The sequence below is a fragment of the Monodon monoceros genome, unplaced genomic scaffold, assembly GCF_005190385.1.
Source record: "Monodon monoceros isolate NGI ecotype Baffin Bay Population unplaced genomic scaffold, NGI_Narwhal_1 Super_Scaffold_10, whole genome shotgun sequence".
Lineage (NCBI taxonomy): Eukaryota > Metazoa > Chordata > Mammalia > Artiodactyla > Monodontidae > Monodon > Monodon monoceros.
In genome coordinates, this window is record NW_021703766.1 from 14,453,816 (window position 1) to 14,469,832 (window position 16,017).

At 40.1% G+C, this 16,017-nt stretch overlaps 1 protein-coding gene across 1 annotated transcript in view; it reads right to left on the bottom strand.

Moving 5' to 3' along the window:
- The window catches only part of PHLPP2 (PH domain and leucine rich repeat protein phosphatase 2), a 72,851-nt gene that overhangs the window by 19,675 nt on the left and 37,159 nt on the right, over positions 1-16,017 (bottom strand). The window contains exons 5-11 of the mRNA XM_029211522.1: positions 15,341-15,466; positions 13,513-13,667; positions 11,602-11,748; positions 10,995-11,225; positions 9,545-9,747; positions 4,545-4,605; positions 756-851 (exon numbers count right to left, since the gene is read on the bottom strand). Of these exons, the coding sequence (XP_029067355.1) occupies positions 756-851; positions 4,545-4,605; positions 9,545-9,747; positions 10,995-11,225; positions 11,602-11,748; positions 13,513-13,667; positions 15,341-15,466 (1,019 nt within the window). The remainder of the gene's footprint in view (positions 1-755; positions 852-4,544; positions 4,606-9,544; positions 9,748-10,994; positions 11,226-11,601; positions 11,749-13,512; positions 13,668-15,340; positions 15,467-16,017) is intronic.

A 16,017-nucleotide genomic window follows, 5' to 3' on the forward strand; every position in this document is an offset into this window, starting at 1 on the left:
TACAAACCCTCGAATTTACTTTTAAAGACTCCACTAAGTAATAACCTCACATTTCACATCTTGGTACTTTTTAATATACCCCCCCACACCTCCCAACACCTTTATCTTTCCCCTCCACATACAGAAATCCTACCATCTTATAAAGGTCAATTCAAACAGGCATTCTCCATGGAGCATTCTCTAATTATCCAAAGTTCTGAATTTCTAAAACATTTTATTTATATAGTGTAGTGACCAAGGGTGAGGCTTTGGAGTAAGAATGACTACTCCATTCAAATGCCAGCTCCTATCACTTCCTAGTTAAGTGCAATGTTGGACAAATTACCTACCCACTCTAAGCCTTAGTTTCGTTATTTGTAAGAGGAGGATAACAGCACTTATAAAATAAGGTTGATACAGGATTAAATAAGATAATGAAAGTGAAGGTCTTAGAACATTGCCCAGTTCATAATAAATCATCCAATACAAATGTTCTATTATCACTATCATGTCACCGACCTATGCCAGCAACTCTTGTTACATTTTATCACAGTTATCTCTGCACAAGTCAACCCAACTATCTGTTTACTAAGTTCCTTGCAGGCCAAGACTATGCCTTAGGCGTTACTGTATTCCTTACGGCACTCACGCTGCCCTGCACTTAGCAGATACTCAATATTTACTGAACAAATGAATCGAAGTACCCTTGAAAGGCAACCCAAATATAGGAAAATTAATTAAATACACACATAATATATACATTAACACATGCATACCTCATAGGAATCTCTGTCAGGAGATTATAGCTCACATCTAATATTTCTATCTTCTTTGCTTCACAGGCCCAGTCAGGGACACACTCAAGCAGGTTTCTGCAGAAAATAAATAATTAAAAGGCATCATTTAAGATAATGAGTGGAACTCATTCCATTTCACTAGTCTGTAATGTACCGTTAATGGTCCCCTGAGCTTCCTGAGGGCAGAAGCATTTATCCCCAAGGCATCCCTGATGCACTGCCTGGAATACAGTAGGTGCTCAATGAATGTCACTGATAGAAACGTGGAGAGAGACAAGCACACATACATACCTGACACTGGATCAAGCGTGCTGCGGGCTCAATGAAGATACAAAAGCCTTCGGTATAGAAAAGCACACAGGTGGTGGGGTGGGGTGGGATGGGATGGGGAGGAAAGCCTTAAAGGAAGAAAAGGCATTTTAAACAAATCTTCAAAGATGAGTAGGATTTCCTCAAGTAATGATGCGGGGAGAAGAGAAGCAAATTCTGGGAAAAAATGAACCAAATGAATAAAAGTGAGGAAGTAAGGACAAAAGATAACTAGTGGGGGAAAAGTTCCGGATCATTTAGAATGTGAATTCAAATATTTACTAGAGCACTGGGCAGATATTCAGTCACAGGAATTTATTTTCAGATGTTACTTAGCTTCCCCAAGCCTCAAAGTACCTACTGATCGATGGATCAATACGATGAGGCAGAATGAAATAAGTGCTGTAAGAGAAGTGCAGATGCTGCTCTGACTGCTTAGTGAAGGAAGCACTTCGAGGCAAGCTCCCTAAGAAATATGACATCTGGGGTAGAATTTGAAGAATGCTGTACACACCGGAGGTGTGGTGGACATTCCAAGCAAGAGGTGACAACATGAGCTAGAGCACAGAGGCAAGAAAAGAATAATAAGCAGTTTGGTGATGCTGGAACAGCCAATACGGAGCACAGAGTGGGAAGAAACAAGGCTAGAAATATCTGATCATGTCTAGGAGGTTGTGACTTTATCCTGCAGACATAGGGGGATCGCTGAAGGGTTGGTGAGCAGTTTTGCACTTTTAAGAGCTCACTCTGTGCATACACGGAGGTCTGGTTGAGGTGGTGATATTAGTAAAAGGAAGCGTAATCAGGAAGCTGTTATAACGAGAATTCCAGACAGGTAATGATGAGGGCCTCAATGAGTAGTAACACACCTGGAAGGGAGGGGAGGGGCGCCAGAAACATGTAGGAGACAAAAATCAAAATGACTTGGAGATGGATTAGACATGTTAGTGGAGCAGAGGGAAGAATCAAAAGTGGTATTTAGGCTTTAGCCTAGATGACCAGAGAGGAAATCCTATCCAGAGAAAGGACTGATAAGCTCCAAATGAGGTTGGGAATCATGAATTTCAGTGGTGTCCATCTGGATCTGATTGTCTTATGATAATACCAAAAGCCAAAACAGAAAACAAGATCAGTTAAAGTACGGGTGGAGGGGTGGATAATAAATTTAATTTTGCACATATTTGAGGTACTTGGAGAAGTACAGGTTGAAACATCTGTTATGAAATTGGACATACAGGTCTGAGGCTGAAGGAAGGAGGTCTGGACTGGTGATCTGGGTGATGCTGACATGAAGTGTAGTGAAATCCTGGGAGTAAATGAGATCATGTCAAATGAGAACCGCAGTGGGCCAAAGAGAGACCCTGGGATAACTGACCTTTAAAGGGCTAGCTAAGAAAGAGGAGTTAAGGAAGAGACAGAAGAAGTGGTTAGAGCAGCATGAAAAAAAATCACACTGTCTCAACCAGCCAAGGCAACAGCACATTTGAAGAAAAGAAAACAAGATGAACAGTGTCAATACAGAAAAGTTCCACAAGAGGAGATCTAAAGCCAGTTGTGGTGGGGTGAACAAAGGGGAACAGGAAATTGAGCCAAGAAATGCAGATAATTCTTGAGAAATTTGGACAAAAAGGGATGAGAGGGATAAGGGAACAGACAATAACTAGAGGGGTTGCAAGATAAAGGGAACATTTTTGTTTGTTAAGACAGGAGCTATGAGTGTGCGTAGAGACCAAGGAAAAGAAAAACACCAGGGCTTCCCTGGTGGCTCAGTGGTTGAGAGTCCGCCTGCCGATGCAGGGGACACGGGTTCGTGCCCTGGTCCGGGAAGATCCCACATGCCGCGGAGCGGCTGGTCCCATGAGCCATGGCCGCGGAGTCTGCGCGTCCGGAGCCTGTGCTCCGCAACGGGAGAGGCCACGGCAGTGAGAGGCCCACGTACCGCAAAAAAAAGAAAAAAAAAAAGAAAAAGAAATAGAAAAACACCGAACACGCGTGAGAGGAGGAGGAGGAGGAGGATGACTAACAGAGCAAGGTCCAGAGCAGTGGGAGTGCACGGGATCAAAGGCACAGATGGCTGGACTGGCCTTGAACAGAGGAAAGAAGCAGAGAACGGATATGAATCTACATGAATTTACGCAAGGGGGTAGGAAGCTGAGAGAGATCACCCATGATGACCTCTATTTTCCCAGTCAAGTGGGAAACTGAGCCCTGGAGCCAAGGAGATGAGGGGCAGTGGGGCTGAGAGAAGCCAAGCAATTTGGAACAGATGTCAGGACACTCGAAGGAGCTGATGGCAGAAGAGACTCCAGATGAGGCTGGAAACTAAATACATGATCTTCTTCAGTAATGATCAAGCTCAGTGGGGAAGGTCAATCTTAGTCTTGATCCATGTTGGGGTTTTGATGGGAAGATATGACAGAAAGAAATGGATGGAAGGGAATCTACAACAATAGCTTAATAATAATGATGATAAAGTAACAACAACAAAAAGAAACCTGGCTATCACAGCTAATATTTCTTGAGAGACTCATTTTATGCCAGGCACTATGCTACATATTTTGCGTTTACTGTCTCCTTTAATCTTTTTTTTTTTTTTTTTTTGCGGTACGCGGGCCTCTCACTGTTGTGGTCTCTCCCGTTGCAGAGCAAAGGCTCCGGACGCACAGACTCAGCGGCCATGGCTCACGGGCCCAGCCGCTCCGCGGCATGTGGGATCTTCCCGGACCAGGGCACGAACCCCTGTCCCCTGCATCGGCAGGCGGACTCTCAACCACTGTGCCACCAGGGGAGCCCTCCTTTAATCTTTATGAAAACCCTGAGCATATAGGACTCTGTCCACTGCCCCTTGTATCTGCTTCTAGCACTCTATACTCACAGCACTTATGATGCTGCCCTCTTACCACTTATCTGATGGTCAAACTCTCCACTAGACTGTAAAACTCAGCCAGTGATTCCTGAATGCCTAACACAGTATTAAAAATGAATGAAGGAAAGAAAGCAAACTTCATTTACATTTGTTCTTGACCACCAACAGAAGAAATAAAATCCTGAATATAATTAATATCTCTCTGAAAATCAGATTAACATGGGTCACAAGAGTATCAAAAAAATAAGAGAACAACATTTTAAGTCACTAAAAACCAAGAATTATCTGATTCCAATTGGAAAAAGAAAATCACTGCCACGGAGGGGAAAGAGATCTTTGTTTACAACTCATGCTAAATCCACAAACTTTAACAACGAGTAATTCAGAGGCACCTTCCTGTTTCAAGAGGACCTTCCTTTATCTAAATAGCATGGCCATTAAACTTATTCCTTCACTCAACCTTTGCTCTTCTCCTGGTTATCCAAATATTTCAATGTATTAGCATTTCTTGTACCTCAAAACTGTCAAAGTGCCCACAGACATCTCTTAAATACAGGAATCAAGCAAGCACCACCCTCATGAGACACACTCACCGGGAGAGTTCTAGAGAAGTGAGCAGACTGGGTACTGGATAGACATTCACTGCTGTCAGCCCTAATCAGAAAACAGATTGGTGTTAGTGACGTTCTCCAAAGAAGAATGTAACTGAGAGTAAACAAGGGGGAAAGCTAATGAAAATTGATGTCACCTACTGACATGAACTAAAGATGAAAACCAGTGGGTATCGCAAAGCACCAAGCTGATCTCCCTGTGCTACACTGCTGCTTCCCACTAGCTACTTTTAATTAATTAATTAATTTATTTTTGGCTGTGTTGGTTCTTCGTTGCTGCACTCAGGCTTTCTCTGGTTGTGGTGAGCGGAGGCTACTCTTCATTGTGGTGTGTGGGCTTCTTATTGAGGTGGCTTCTCTTGTTGCAGAGCACGGGCTCTAGGTGCACGGGCTTCAGTAGTTGTGGCACGTGGGCTCAGTAGTTGTGGCTCGTGGGCTGTAGAGTGCAGGCTCAGTAGTTGTGGCACACGGGCTTAGTTGCTCCGCAGCATGTGGGATCTTCCCGGACCAGGGCTCGAACCCATGTCCCCTTCATTGGCAGGTGGATTCTTAACCACTGGGCCACCAGGGAAGCCCATTCCACTAGCTACTTTACATTCGGTAGTGTATATATGTTGATGCTACTCTCACTTCGTCCCAGCTCAAGAGGGAGGGGATCCGGGGACGTGTGTATGCATGTGGCTGATTCACTTTGGTGTACAACAGAAACTAACACAGTATTGTGAAGCAATTATACTCCAATAAAGATCTATTAAAATTAAAAAAAACAGTGGGTAACTCACATTGACTAACTTTATTTAACTGCTTGGTCCCCATTTGAAAACCAAATACAACAACTAATTGGAGGATTTTGGGCACTGCAATGGAGTCACACTGGATCAGGCAGCTGTTAAATGTTAATAATAATTGCTTAGCTTATTAACCTTAAAAATGAATAACTGAATTTTCCCTGGCAACATTTTAATTTTTTTTTTTTTGCGGTACACGGGCCTCTCACTGTTGTGGCCTCTCCCGTTGCACAGCACAGGCTCCGGACGCGCAGGCTCAGCGGCCATGGCTCACGGGCCCAGCCGTTCCGCGGCATGTGGGATCTTCCCGGACCGGGGCACGAACCCGTGTCCCCTGCATTGGCAGGCGGACTCTCAACCACTGCGCCACCAGGGAAGCCCAACATCTTAATTTTTAATTAAAGCAAAACAAATAAAGAAAAGTACAGTAACCTTAAATGTATAGATCAATGAATTTTTACAAAAGAACACACTGGTATAACCAGTAGGCAGATCAAGAAACAGAGCAGTACCAGCTGCCCGGAAACTTCCCCTCATCCCCCCTCCCTCTAGTCACTACCCCGCATACAGATTACTTTTACCTATTTATATAAATATACACACCATTATATATAATTTTTTTGTCTGGCTTCATCGCTGAACATTGTGCTTGTGAGATATTTGTTCATATTAGTGAATATGGTGGTAGTTCATCCATTCTCATGGCTGTATAAAATTTTTCCTGGGAATATACCACAATTTATTTACCCATTGTAGAGTTGATGGGCATTTTAGGTCTTGTCTAGCTGGGGCTGCTATGAATAGTGCCTCTGTGAACATTTTGTCCACGTCTTTTGTGGACTAACATAAGCATTTATGTTGAACACAAGCTTAGGAGAGGAACTGCTGAGTGCAGTGGGTGCGTATGTGTGACTTCAGGAGATACTACCATGCAGTTTTCCAAAGCGGTTGCAACAATTTACATGCCCAACAACTGGCACTGGTATTTTCAGCCTTTTTTATTCTAGTCATTCTGGTAGGTGTGCAGTGGTGTCACAGTGAAATTCCAATTTGCATATCCCTGATGACCCTGGTGTGATGGCACTTCCCTATGCTAACTGGCCATTTGGAAAAATTCTTTTGTGAAGCTGAAAGCTGAGTTCTTTACTTTTGAGGTGTCAAAACTTCAAGTGTTGATGTGAATTCTTCCAGGTTGTACAATTTAAGGATTCTGTGAACAGAACAAGCCCCATTAACAGTACTGTGACAGAATCTACTAAGAAGGCCTACATGTATGTCAATGGGTCTTCTCCCAGAGGGCCAGTCATTCAGAGTCTCTAGATACTTTAAGAATACACATTAGGCCTGATAATAAGTATTTCCAGGACAAAAGAACTACTACCATCTCACAACATGTATAAACAGCACGACTCAACAAACAGCCCTAACAATTAATCTAAGCTACAATTTGAAGCTTCTATAACATGATAAAAGGCAATGAAAAGAGAAGTCTTAACTCTCTTTTATCCTAATAATATATTTTAGCGATACAGAAAAGGGAATAAAGTAATGAATATTCTTTCACCCATCACCTAGCTTTTAACAAATCGTGACATTCTGCCTTATATGCTTCAGCCTTTTTAAGAATTAAAACACTGCACATACCAAGAGGCAAACACCATCCGGAATATGATTTTTATCGTTCCCATGGATTCTTTCATACTGTCATAGCATACTTAGAGCTAAGCAGACAACATTTTTATGTGTTTTAAAATTTTATATAACTATCATAGTGTACTCAACCACTGACTCCTGAATACCTAACATAGTGTTAAAAATAAGAAAGCAAACCTCATTTATGTTTATTCTTGACCACCAGTCGAAGTAATAAAATGCTGAATATAATTAATCTCTCCAAAAATCAGACCAATATGGGTCACAAGAGTATCAAAAAGGGGAACAAAATTTTAAAAAGTCAGAAAACCCAAGAATTATCTGATTACAATTGGCCAAAAGGAAATAACACCAGGGAGGGGTAACAGATCTTGGTATCTCATTCTAAATCCATAGGCTTTTTTTTGTTTTTGTTTTTTTAAATAAATTTATTTATTTATTTATTTTTGGCTGCATTGGGTCTTCATTGCCGTATGCAGGCTTTCTCTAGTTGAGGCGAGCGGGGGGCTATTCTTCGCTGCGGTGTGCGAGCTTCTCACTGCAGTGGCTTCTCTTTGTTGTGGAGTTCGGGCTCTAGGTGCACAGGCTTCAGTAGTTGTGGCACGTGGGTTCAGCAGTTGTGGCTCGTGGGCTCTAGAGCTCAGGCTCAGTAGTTGTGGCACACAGGCTTAGCTGCTCCATGGCATGTGGATTCTTAACCACTGCACCACCAGGGAAGTCCAATCCACAGGCTTTTAGAATGAGTAATTCATAGGTACCTTTCTGTTTCAAGAGGACCATTCTTTTCACTGCTGGATATCAAAATATGCACTTTCTTTTTTTGCTCAAAAGATTTCTGAGATTTATCCATACTAATACACAAAGCTCTAGTACATTCATTTCCATTGCTGTGCAATATTCTATTATATAAATTTATCATTGCTTTGTTTACCCATTTTCCTATTTATAGTCATATTTTTAGTTTTTTTCACTATAACATACAATGCTGTGATAAACATTCTAGGACACATCTCCTATGTGAGTGTCTGGGAGATATTCCAAGCAGGGAAGCTGCTAGAACACGGGCTCTGCGTATCTTTGCCTTCTCTGACACCATCATGCTGCTCTCCATGTTGGCTTTACCAACTCCCCCTGGCAGCGTCTGAGAGGTACTGCTTCTCCACATCTTCAGTAAGCACTTAGTGTTATTATTTTTATTTGATGAGTATAAAATGGTATTATCTAAATTTGCATTTCTTTGACTGATACTTAGTGAAATTAAACATCTTTTCCTTTACTTCTTTAAACACAGAAAAAGTAGTTACAGTTGACCCTTGAACAATGTGGGGGTTATGGGCACTGACCCTCTGTGCGGTTGAAAATCCGCATATAACTTTATATACATATATGTAAATACTACAATACTACACAATCCGTGGTTGGTTGAATCTACAGATACGGAATCACGGATACAGAGGGCTAACTGTAAAGTTATACTCCCACTTTTGACTGTTTAGAGGATTGGTGCCTCTAAACCCTGCATTATTCAAGGGTCAAATGTATTTACTATTGAAAAAAATCCATGTTTAAGTGGACCTGTGCAGGGAATCCCCTGGCTGTCCAGTGGTTAGGACTTAGTGCTTTCACTGCTGTGGCCCGGGTTCGATCCGTGGTTGGGGAACGAAGACCTTGCAATCCGCACAGTGTGGCCAAAACAAAACAAAACAAACAAAGCAAAAAAAACTGTGCAGCTCAAACCCATGTTGTTCAAGGGTCAACTGTATAATTTCTTTGGTAAAGAAGAACTCTCTATAAACAGAATGGCCTCAACAAATATGTGGCCTTTTACATTGAAAAATATTCCTGGGGCAAACAAATCACTATTGAAATGAAGGGCTTCTCATTCTGGAACTGAGGCAGCACAAGGTTTTAGACTAGAGATTGGCAAACTTTTTCTGTAAAGGGCTAAATATTTGGTAATATTTTGGGCTTTGTGGGCCACGTGGTCTCTCTTAAAACTACTCAATTTTGCCACTGTAGCATGAGAGTGGTTAATATGTAGACAAATGAATGTGGGTGTGTGCCCATCAAACTTTATTCCCTTAAATTTGAATTTCATATAACTTTCCCATGTCAAAATTATTCTTCCTTTGATTTTTTTAAAATCCAACCATTAAAAAATGTAAAAACCCATTCCACGTGAGCCATACAAAAACAGATGGTAGGCCAGATTTAGCCCCTGGGCTGTAGCTGGACAACCCTTGTTTTAGACCATCACTGATATTCTCTTTTGAACGTGCTTGCCCACCCTCCTGACTTCCTATCATTTTGCAGAATGCCTCTTATTATTATGTTCACTTAGTGAATCTCAAATTGTCCTGCAATGTCTTTTTATGCATATCTCAACCACTGAAGTGTTGACGGCAAACATAAAGCTAGGTCTCAGTGAACCTCAAACTCCGCTTCGCAGAGTATCTGAGGAACACCCCAGATGCCATCGTTCTTGGAAAGCTTGGACAAGAGCTACAAGAGGAAATACAGGAGACTGGGTAGAGAACTCACTGTTTGAATTGGCGTAGAGAGTTCGAAGGGAGAAGCCACTGAGCGTCAGCTCCCTCAGCTGGTTCCGCTCACAATGCAGCTGCTCCAAGTTGCACAAGGAGCTAAGATCTAAGTCAGTCAGCTGATTGTCCCGCAGATCCATGTGGGTGATGTACTTATTTCCCTCCAGATTCTCAATAACCATGGTTTTCAGATGGTTCATCCTTAATATTCAGAAATAAGAAAATCATTAGAAATAAATTTTACTAAATGTGCTGACCAAAAGAAAAATAGAAGTATGATCCTTTTTTCTCTTTCCTAAACAGCATAAGAATTTCACTACTTGCCTCATTTTGCAAGGTACTAAGTAAATAACCACAGATAGCTGTACCTTGAGTTCTTTGTTTATAAACTAAGTCAGAGACAATCCAGATTGGCAAATACATGTACAAATTAAATAAAGAGAAAGGAAAGGGCACCATGCCCACGAACAGTTTAAAACTTGCACCCAAATACCAAGTACATTAGGTAGGGATGAAGGAATAGGACAAAGGAACAAGAAGATGAACATAGTCGTGTTAGGAGTAGCAAGGCATTCATGGAGTAAGTACCGGGTAAGAGCAAGAGGAAGCAGTCATGCTTCCTCTCACTGCTCTGCCTACTCTCTCTAGTGCTAAGATTCCCATTACCTCAATTAACGAAGAGGAAAATACTCCGTATCAATATGGAATAGTTCAAGGGCAAATTATAGAAAATGACTTCTTTGTTCTCTTCTATATAAGTATCTGATTTAATGCATGCAGGCCTGTTCATTTTCCTGCATTTCAATAAATTTTTCTGTTACTATGTCTTTATAAGGGACATCGATGACTTACTGTAAATGACAGAACATCCAGTATGCATATTTTACTAGCTTCCTTTAGGAAAAGATTATAAATAAATAATAAATAATATATTTTAAAAGGGAATAAAACTCTTATTAAAAATTGTTAGTAGTAAAACTGTTAACATTTTAATTATAATACAATAGATATCAAGAAGCAACCCAATGATTCAATAGAAAAATGGTCAAGTTTATGGAAAAATACAAACTACCAATAAGTATACAAAAAGACACTCAACTCACTCACCATAAATGCTGATTAAAACAATGAAATACCATTTTCTACCTACTACATTGACAACAAGGGAAAAGACTGCTAAAATCCAACGTGATAAGAATGTGACGAAATCGGAGTTCTCATAAAACATTGCTGGGAGGGTAAGTCAGAACAACCTTTGTCTCTACCACATGGTACACCTACCTCATTCATAATCTCTCTGCCATTGAGTGAAAAATGAAGCTTAACTACAGCTTTGAAAACATACAGTGTTCTAAAATCCTAATGTTTTAAAAAGTCTTCATAAAAAGAAAACGTAAAGGTCTATTACAGGTCAGGCGAAAGGAAGGCACGGTGAAGAATGACCTCACCTCAAATCCACATGTTTGACGTAGCTCATACAGTTCAGCACCTCCAGGTTCAACACTTCCAGTTGGTTTCCTGCCATAACCACTTTATCTAACATAGTGAGTTTCTCATAAACCTTGGGAATTTGACTAAAGTTGTTGAAGGAAATACCCAGGGAGGAAAGCTGTTGCAGATTTCCCAATTCTTCAGGTAAAGTAGTCAGAAAGTTGCCATCAAGACAGAGGGTTTGAAGACTGCAGGAAGAAAACAAAACTTGATGAAAAGTTTTAACTGGAATGGATAGAACTAGAATCATGGATTTTGACTTGTCATTAACTTATTATGAATCCAATAATGATAAAATGCCCTAGGTCTATCTAAATAGTCTTACTAAGATAACTGAAATACAGATGGTCCCTCTAACATCAAGGGTAATCAGAGCCTCTGCTGTTAAAACTGAGGGACTAGTTACTTCTGTAGGCAAGTAGCTGCTGCTGACCAGAATCCTCATAATTACATGATTTATTTCACTGCAAGAGCTCATGGAACTACCTTCATTCCAAATGCCAGACAAGTTCCTTACTCTGCAAACACAGGAAAAGACAAATCTAGTAAAAGTCAGATACTTACTTCAGCAGATTGCCAATCTGACTCGGCAGGTCGTGGAATCCATTACAGGAAAGGTTGAGCTCGGTCAGGGTAGAAATTTCACATAACAATACAGGAAATGACCCAAGCTTATTATGCGACAAGTTCAGGCCCTTAAGCTGAGAAAATCTAAAAAGCAAAGGCATATTATAGTACTGAATGAAAAAGCGATCTATTTTAAATGTCCATCAAAGAATTTGTTCTGCAAATATTTACTGAGCACTCAGTATGTGCCGAACATTATGTGTCGCATAGACACTAAGATAACTAATACCCAGTGCAAGCTGTTGAGAAAACCAGGTCTGGTGCGACAGGAGTTGTTCTCTCTTCTCCTTAAAAATGCAGAAAATCTTGAAAAGCTCACATTGGTACAATTATCTTCTATCAAAGTGAATCAATCATTATTGATATGCTTCAAATCTTTTCCTTTATTAAATTTCTACGTGCGATATACGAAAGCCTTAACAATAATTAATCAACCCATGGACACAGGAATAGCTAACAAACCTTCAGATCAAATCCCATTATAAGCAATTTCTTTTTTTGTACTGAAACTATGCTGGCTCAAAAGTCACTTGAAATGAATGGGCCAGTTAGAGCTTAAAAATATGTAGGTGATACTGAGTTTTACTGTAATGTGATGATATACAACATGAACTAACTTTTAATGCTTCAATTTTTTTTTTGTAGAAGTATCTATATAATGTCTCACTGAGAGACAGTATCATCATAAATTGGATCCACTTCTGTAATTCTACTTAGAAGTATTATACTTCATTACTATACTATTACAAGACGGTAAGGCTGAGGTGGTGTTCTCCACGATGATGAACTATATCATCTGCTTCTAGATTTGAACCCTTGGTACCTCTCTCTAACGTTCCTCTTCCAAAATTTCAGCTTGAGTACTGATTGTTCCTTTGGCTTGGCACCTTGACTTCCAAATTGCTAATCCAGCCCTCAAACTAGATTAACCCTCTTTTCATAGAAACAGAAGGAAATACTAGAAACCCACTTCCTTAAAATTATAGCTTTTTATTTTTAAATATCAATATTATTAAAATAATTATTTCATTACTAAATATAGGCTTATATTTGAAAACCTTTGCAAAACATTTCAGATGAGGTAAAAATCATGCTTTCTGAAAATTATTCTAGAAATATTAGTTACTAAGTATATAAAATATGTCATTTCAATGTGCATTTATCTTTTTAATCACCATATAATTTGAACGCTTTAATTTCCAATTTCTCTCCTCCCCACAAGAAGCCCAGACAATTACTTACACCATATATTTATTCACTTCCGTCCATTTTTAAAGGGAGGAAGGAGATGAAATGGGTGGAGGGTGGAAATGGGGAATATATTCTAACAAAGGAGATGGGAAAATATATGGGTCATTGCCCCTTAGGACTGAAATGGTTCCTGTATTAGAAGAGAGAGGTTTCATACCTGACAAAAGACTTCAGAGTTGGCAGTAGCAGGTGTAAAGGAAAGATAAAAGCCCTAACCTTGGAGTGGAATTCTTGAAATCTGGCCTATTTCCTTTAAGTTAGTTAAGTTTGAAACTTCTGATTCAAAAACTTCCCATATACAGAATCTCTCGATTTACCCTGGAGGCAGATCACGCATTGCTGTCAATGACATATAGAAAAGGATTATCCAAACCAAGGGCAGCTCAATGTTGCCTCCGTAACAGAAACTGTGCATCTACCTTCTCTTGTACAGAGGGGAGAAGGGGAGTGGGAAAACTGTTAATAACAATTCTTACTTCCTCTTCAAAACGGAGGGGAAGTTTTCAAATATATATATGATGGTAAACACGCTCACTTATAGGTACTGATTACGATTCAGTTTTAGTAAGCTAGTCTGGAAACCTATGCCCCACATACTTGTAGAAAGTGTCAAGGCCCCCTGGTCTTTCTAATTGCATGAAGTTGTGTCGCAAGTTGAGGTAGGTGATATCTTGACTGTAGAAGAGATGCTCAGGAACCTCCTCAAGGCTGTGACACGAGAGGTCCACGGTACTGATACGCTGGGACACCACCTGGACAAGGTCAAAGAGAAGAGCCATCTGAGCCAGCCCCAAATGTTTCCCACCCAGCAGAGGACAGAACGGCATTGACACAAAAAGGCACCGATTAAAAAGATGGGAGGGACTTCCCTGGTGGCGCAGTGGTTAAGAATCCGCCTGCCAATGCAGGGGATATGGGTTCAAGCCCTGGTCTGGGAAGAAGCCCTTAGACCACGTAACAACTAAGCCCCATGCACCACAACTACTGAGCCTGCACTCTAGAGCCAGCGAGCCATAACTACCGAGTCTGTGTGCCACAATTACTAAAGCCCGCATGCCTAGAGCCCGTGCTCCGCAACAAGAGAAGCCACTGAAACGAGAAGCCTGCGCACTGCAATGAAGAGTAGCCCTCAGTCGCCCACACACAGCAACGAAGACCCATTGCAGCCAAAAATAAATAAATAAATTTATTTATTAAAAAAAGTAAGATGGGAAAGAAAAGAAAGGTCATGAGATCCGATTATTCATTTGTAAGAAACAGTTAATTTTTACTTTTTCCTAAAACCATGAGATGCTTGAAAAACAGAAAGGTATAAGCTTTACAAGCAAAAGGTAAAAAAAAAAAATACAAATCATAAAGATGGAAAGTTAACAGTTCATGCAGGAAGTTAAAATGATTCAAAGTAACTGTACAAAACTTTAGGAGGGAGTGTGATACTGAAAGACACAGCCTTTTGCAGCCACACAAGCCCTGTTCCTTACTTGTGCAATTTCTTCATCTGTCACGAGGAAAATTAAATAACCAAGCACACAGCACCACTGCTTAGCATGCAAAAGGTGCTCAAAAAATATTAATTTCTCTTTACAAGGGCAGAAGAATGAAATAGCTATTTAAAATTGAAACTAGTTTTATTCAGAGATTTTATACCACCACAAGTACAGAAAATACAATAAAGCCAAAACAAGATTTATATTACTATAATAGTAGGCTAATACAACATGGACTGTGAAAATGGGTCTAAAACAAACAAAATATCACTGCAAAAGTCATTCATGTTTTGATGGCATGTCATTATACTGAAACAATCCTTCATGAAGCTATTTAGCTCCATAAAGAAAAATGTGTTTAAATTCTGAAAAGATGGCTAGGAGAACAAGAGAATTTGGAAAATGAAATACAATTTTAGAGCACTTCATCTTTAAAGGCTAGGAAAGCAGAAATTATGCTAAAAAGCCAATTATCCTCAGCATACAGGAATAATGGTTTGTGACAGGATCACAGGCCATGTTCCATCAATAAGTTCAAATTTAAAGTGGTTCATCAAAGCTGTGCTAAACACATACAGATACACTAGGCTATGAGTTAGGGAACAGCTCCATCTATCATTGACCACTATGGTCGAGGGAGAGTCATTTGAATTTCATTGTGTCTCAAATCCTTCAAGGCCCTACCTTTTTCACAGAGATGGTATAAAGGTAAATGCACCTGAAAACACTTTTGTAAGCATTCTGTACTTTGCAAATATAAATAATAGGTTAAGGATCTGGGAGAATTCCATTTCATTCACTATGTACTCAGAAAGGCCTAGAGTGATGTGCATAAGAATTATAATTTGATCTCTTGGGAGTAAGTTCAGTTTCAAAATATACTTCTGTTGGGTTTCTCTGCTCTTATCTCCACATCAGGACGTCTGACAGCTTATCACCTTGGATGATTGCCGCTGCCATCTCTGGTACTCAGCCAAAGTCTCAAAGCTGACGTGATAGGTCTGAGCTTGGGCGCCAGCTGAGCTGAATGCAAGGCAGTACTGACGTCGCTTCACTTCTTCTACCTGAAGAAGAGAAGGGGAGAAAACCAGAACCAATTAAAGTAAACAATCCCAATCAAAATCAAAGGACAATAACAAGACAAACAACTCAATTTTTTAAAATAGGCAAAAGATCTGAACAGATATTTCTCCAAAGAAGACAGAGGAATGGCCAATAAGCACACGATATGATGTTCTACATCATTAGTTATTAGACAAATGCAAGTCAAAACCACAAAGTACCATGTCACATTCACTAGGATGGCTAAAATCAAAAACACAGATAATAACAAGTGTTAGGTAACAAGCATTAGCAAGCATACAGAGAAACTGGAACCCTCATACACTGCTGTGGGAATGTAAAATGGTGCAGCCACTTTGGAAAACCGCCTGGCAGTTCCTCAAAAGCAACCATGCGACGCAGCAATTCCATTCCTGGTATATACCCAAGAAAAGACGCATCCACACAAAAATTTGTATGTGAATTATTAGCAGCATTATTCATAATAGTCAAAAAGTGGAAATACCCTCAATGTTCATCAACAGGTAAATGTATAAACAAAATGTAGTACATC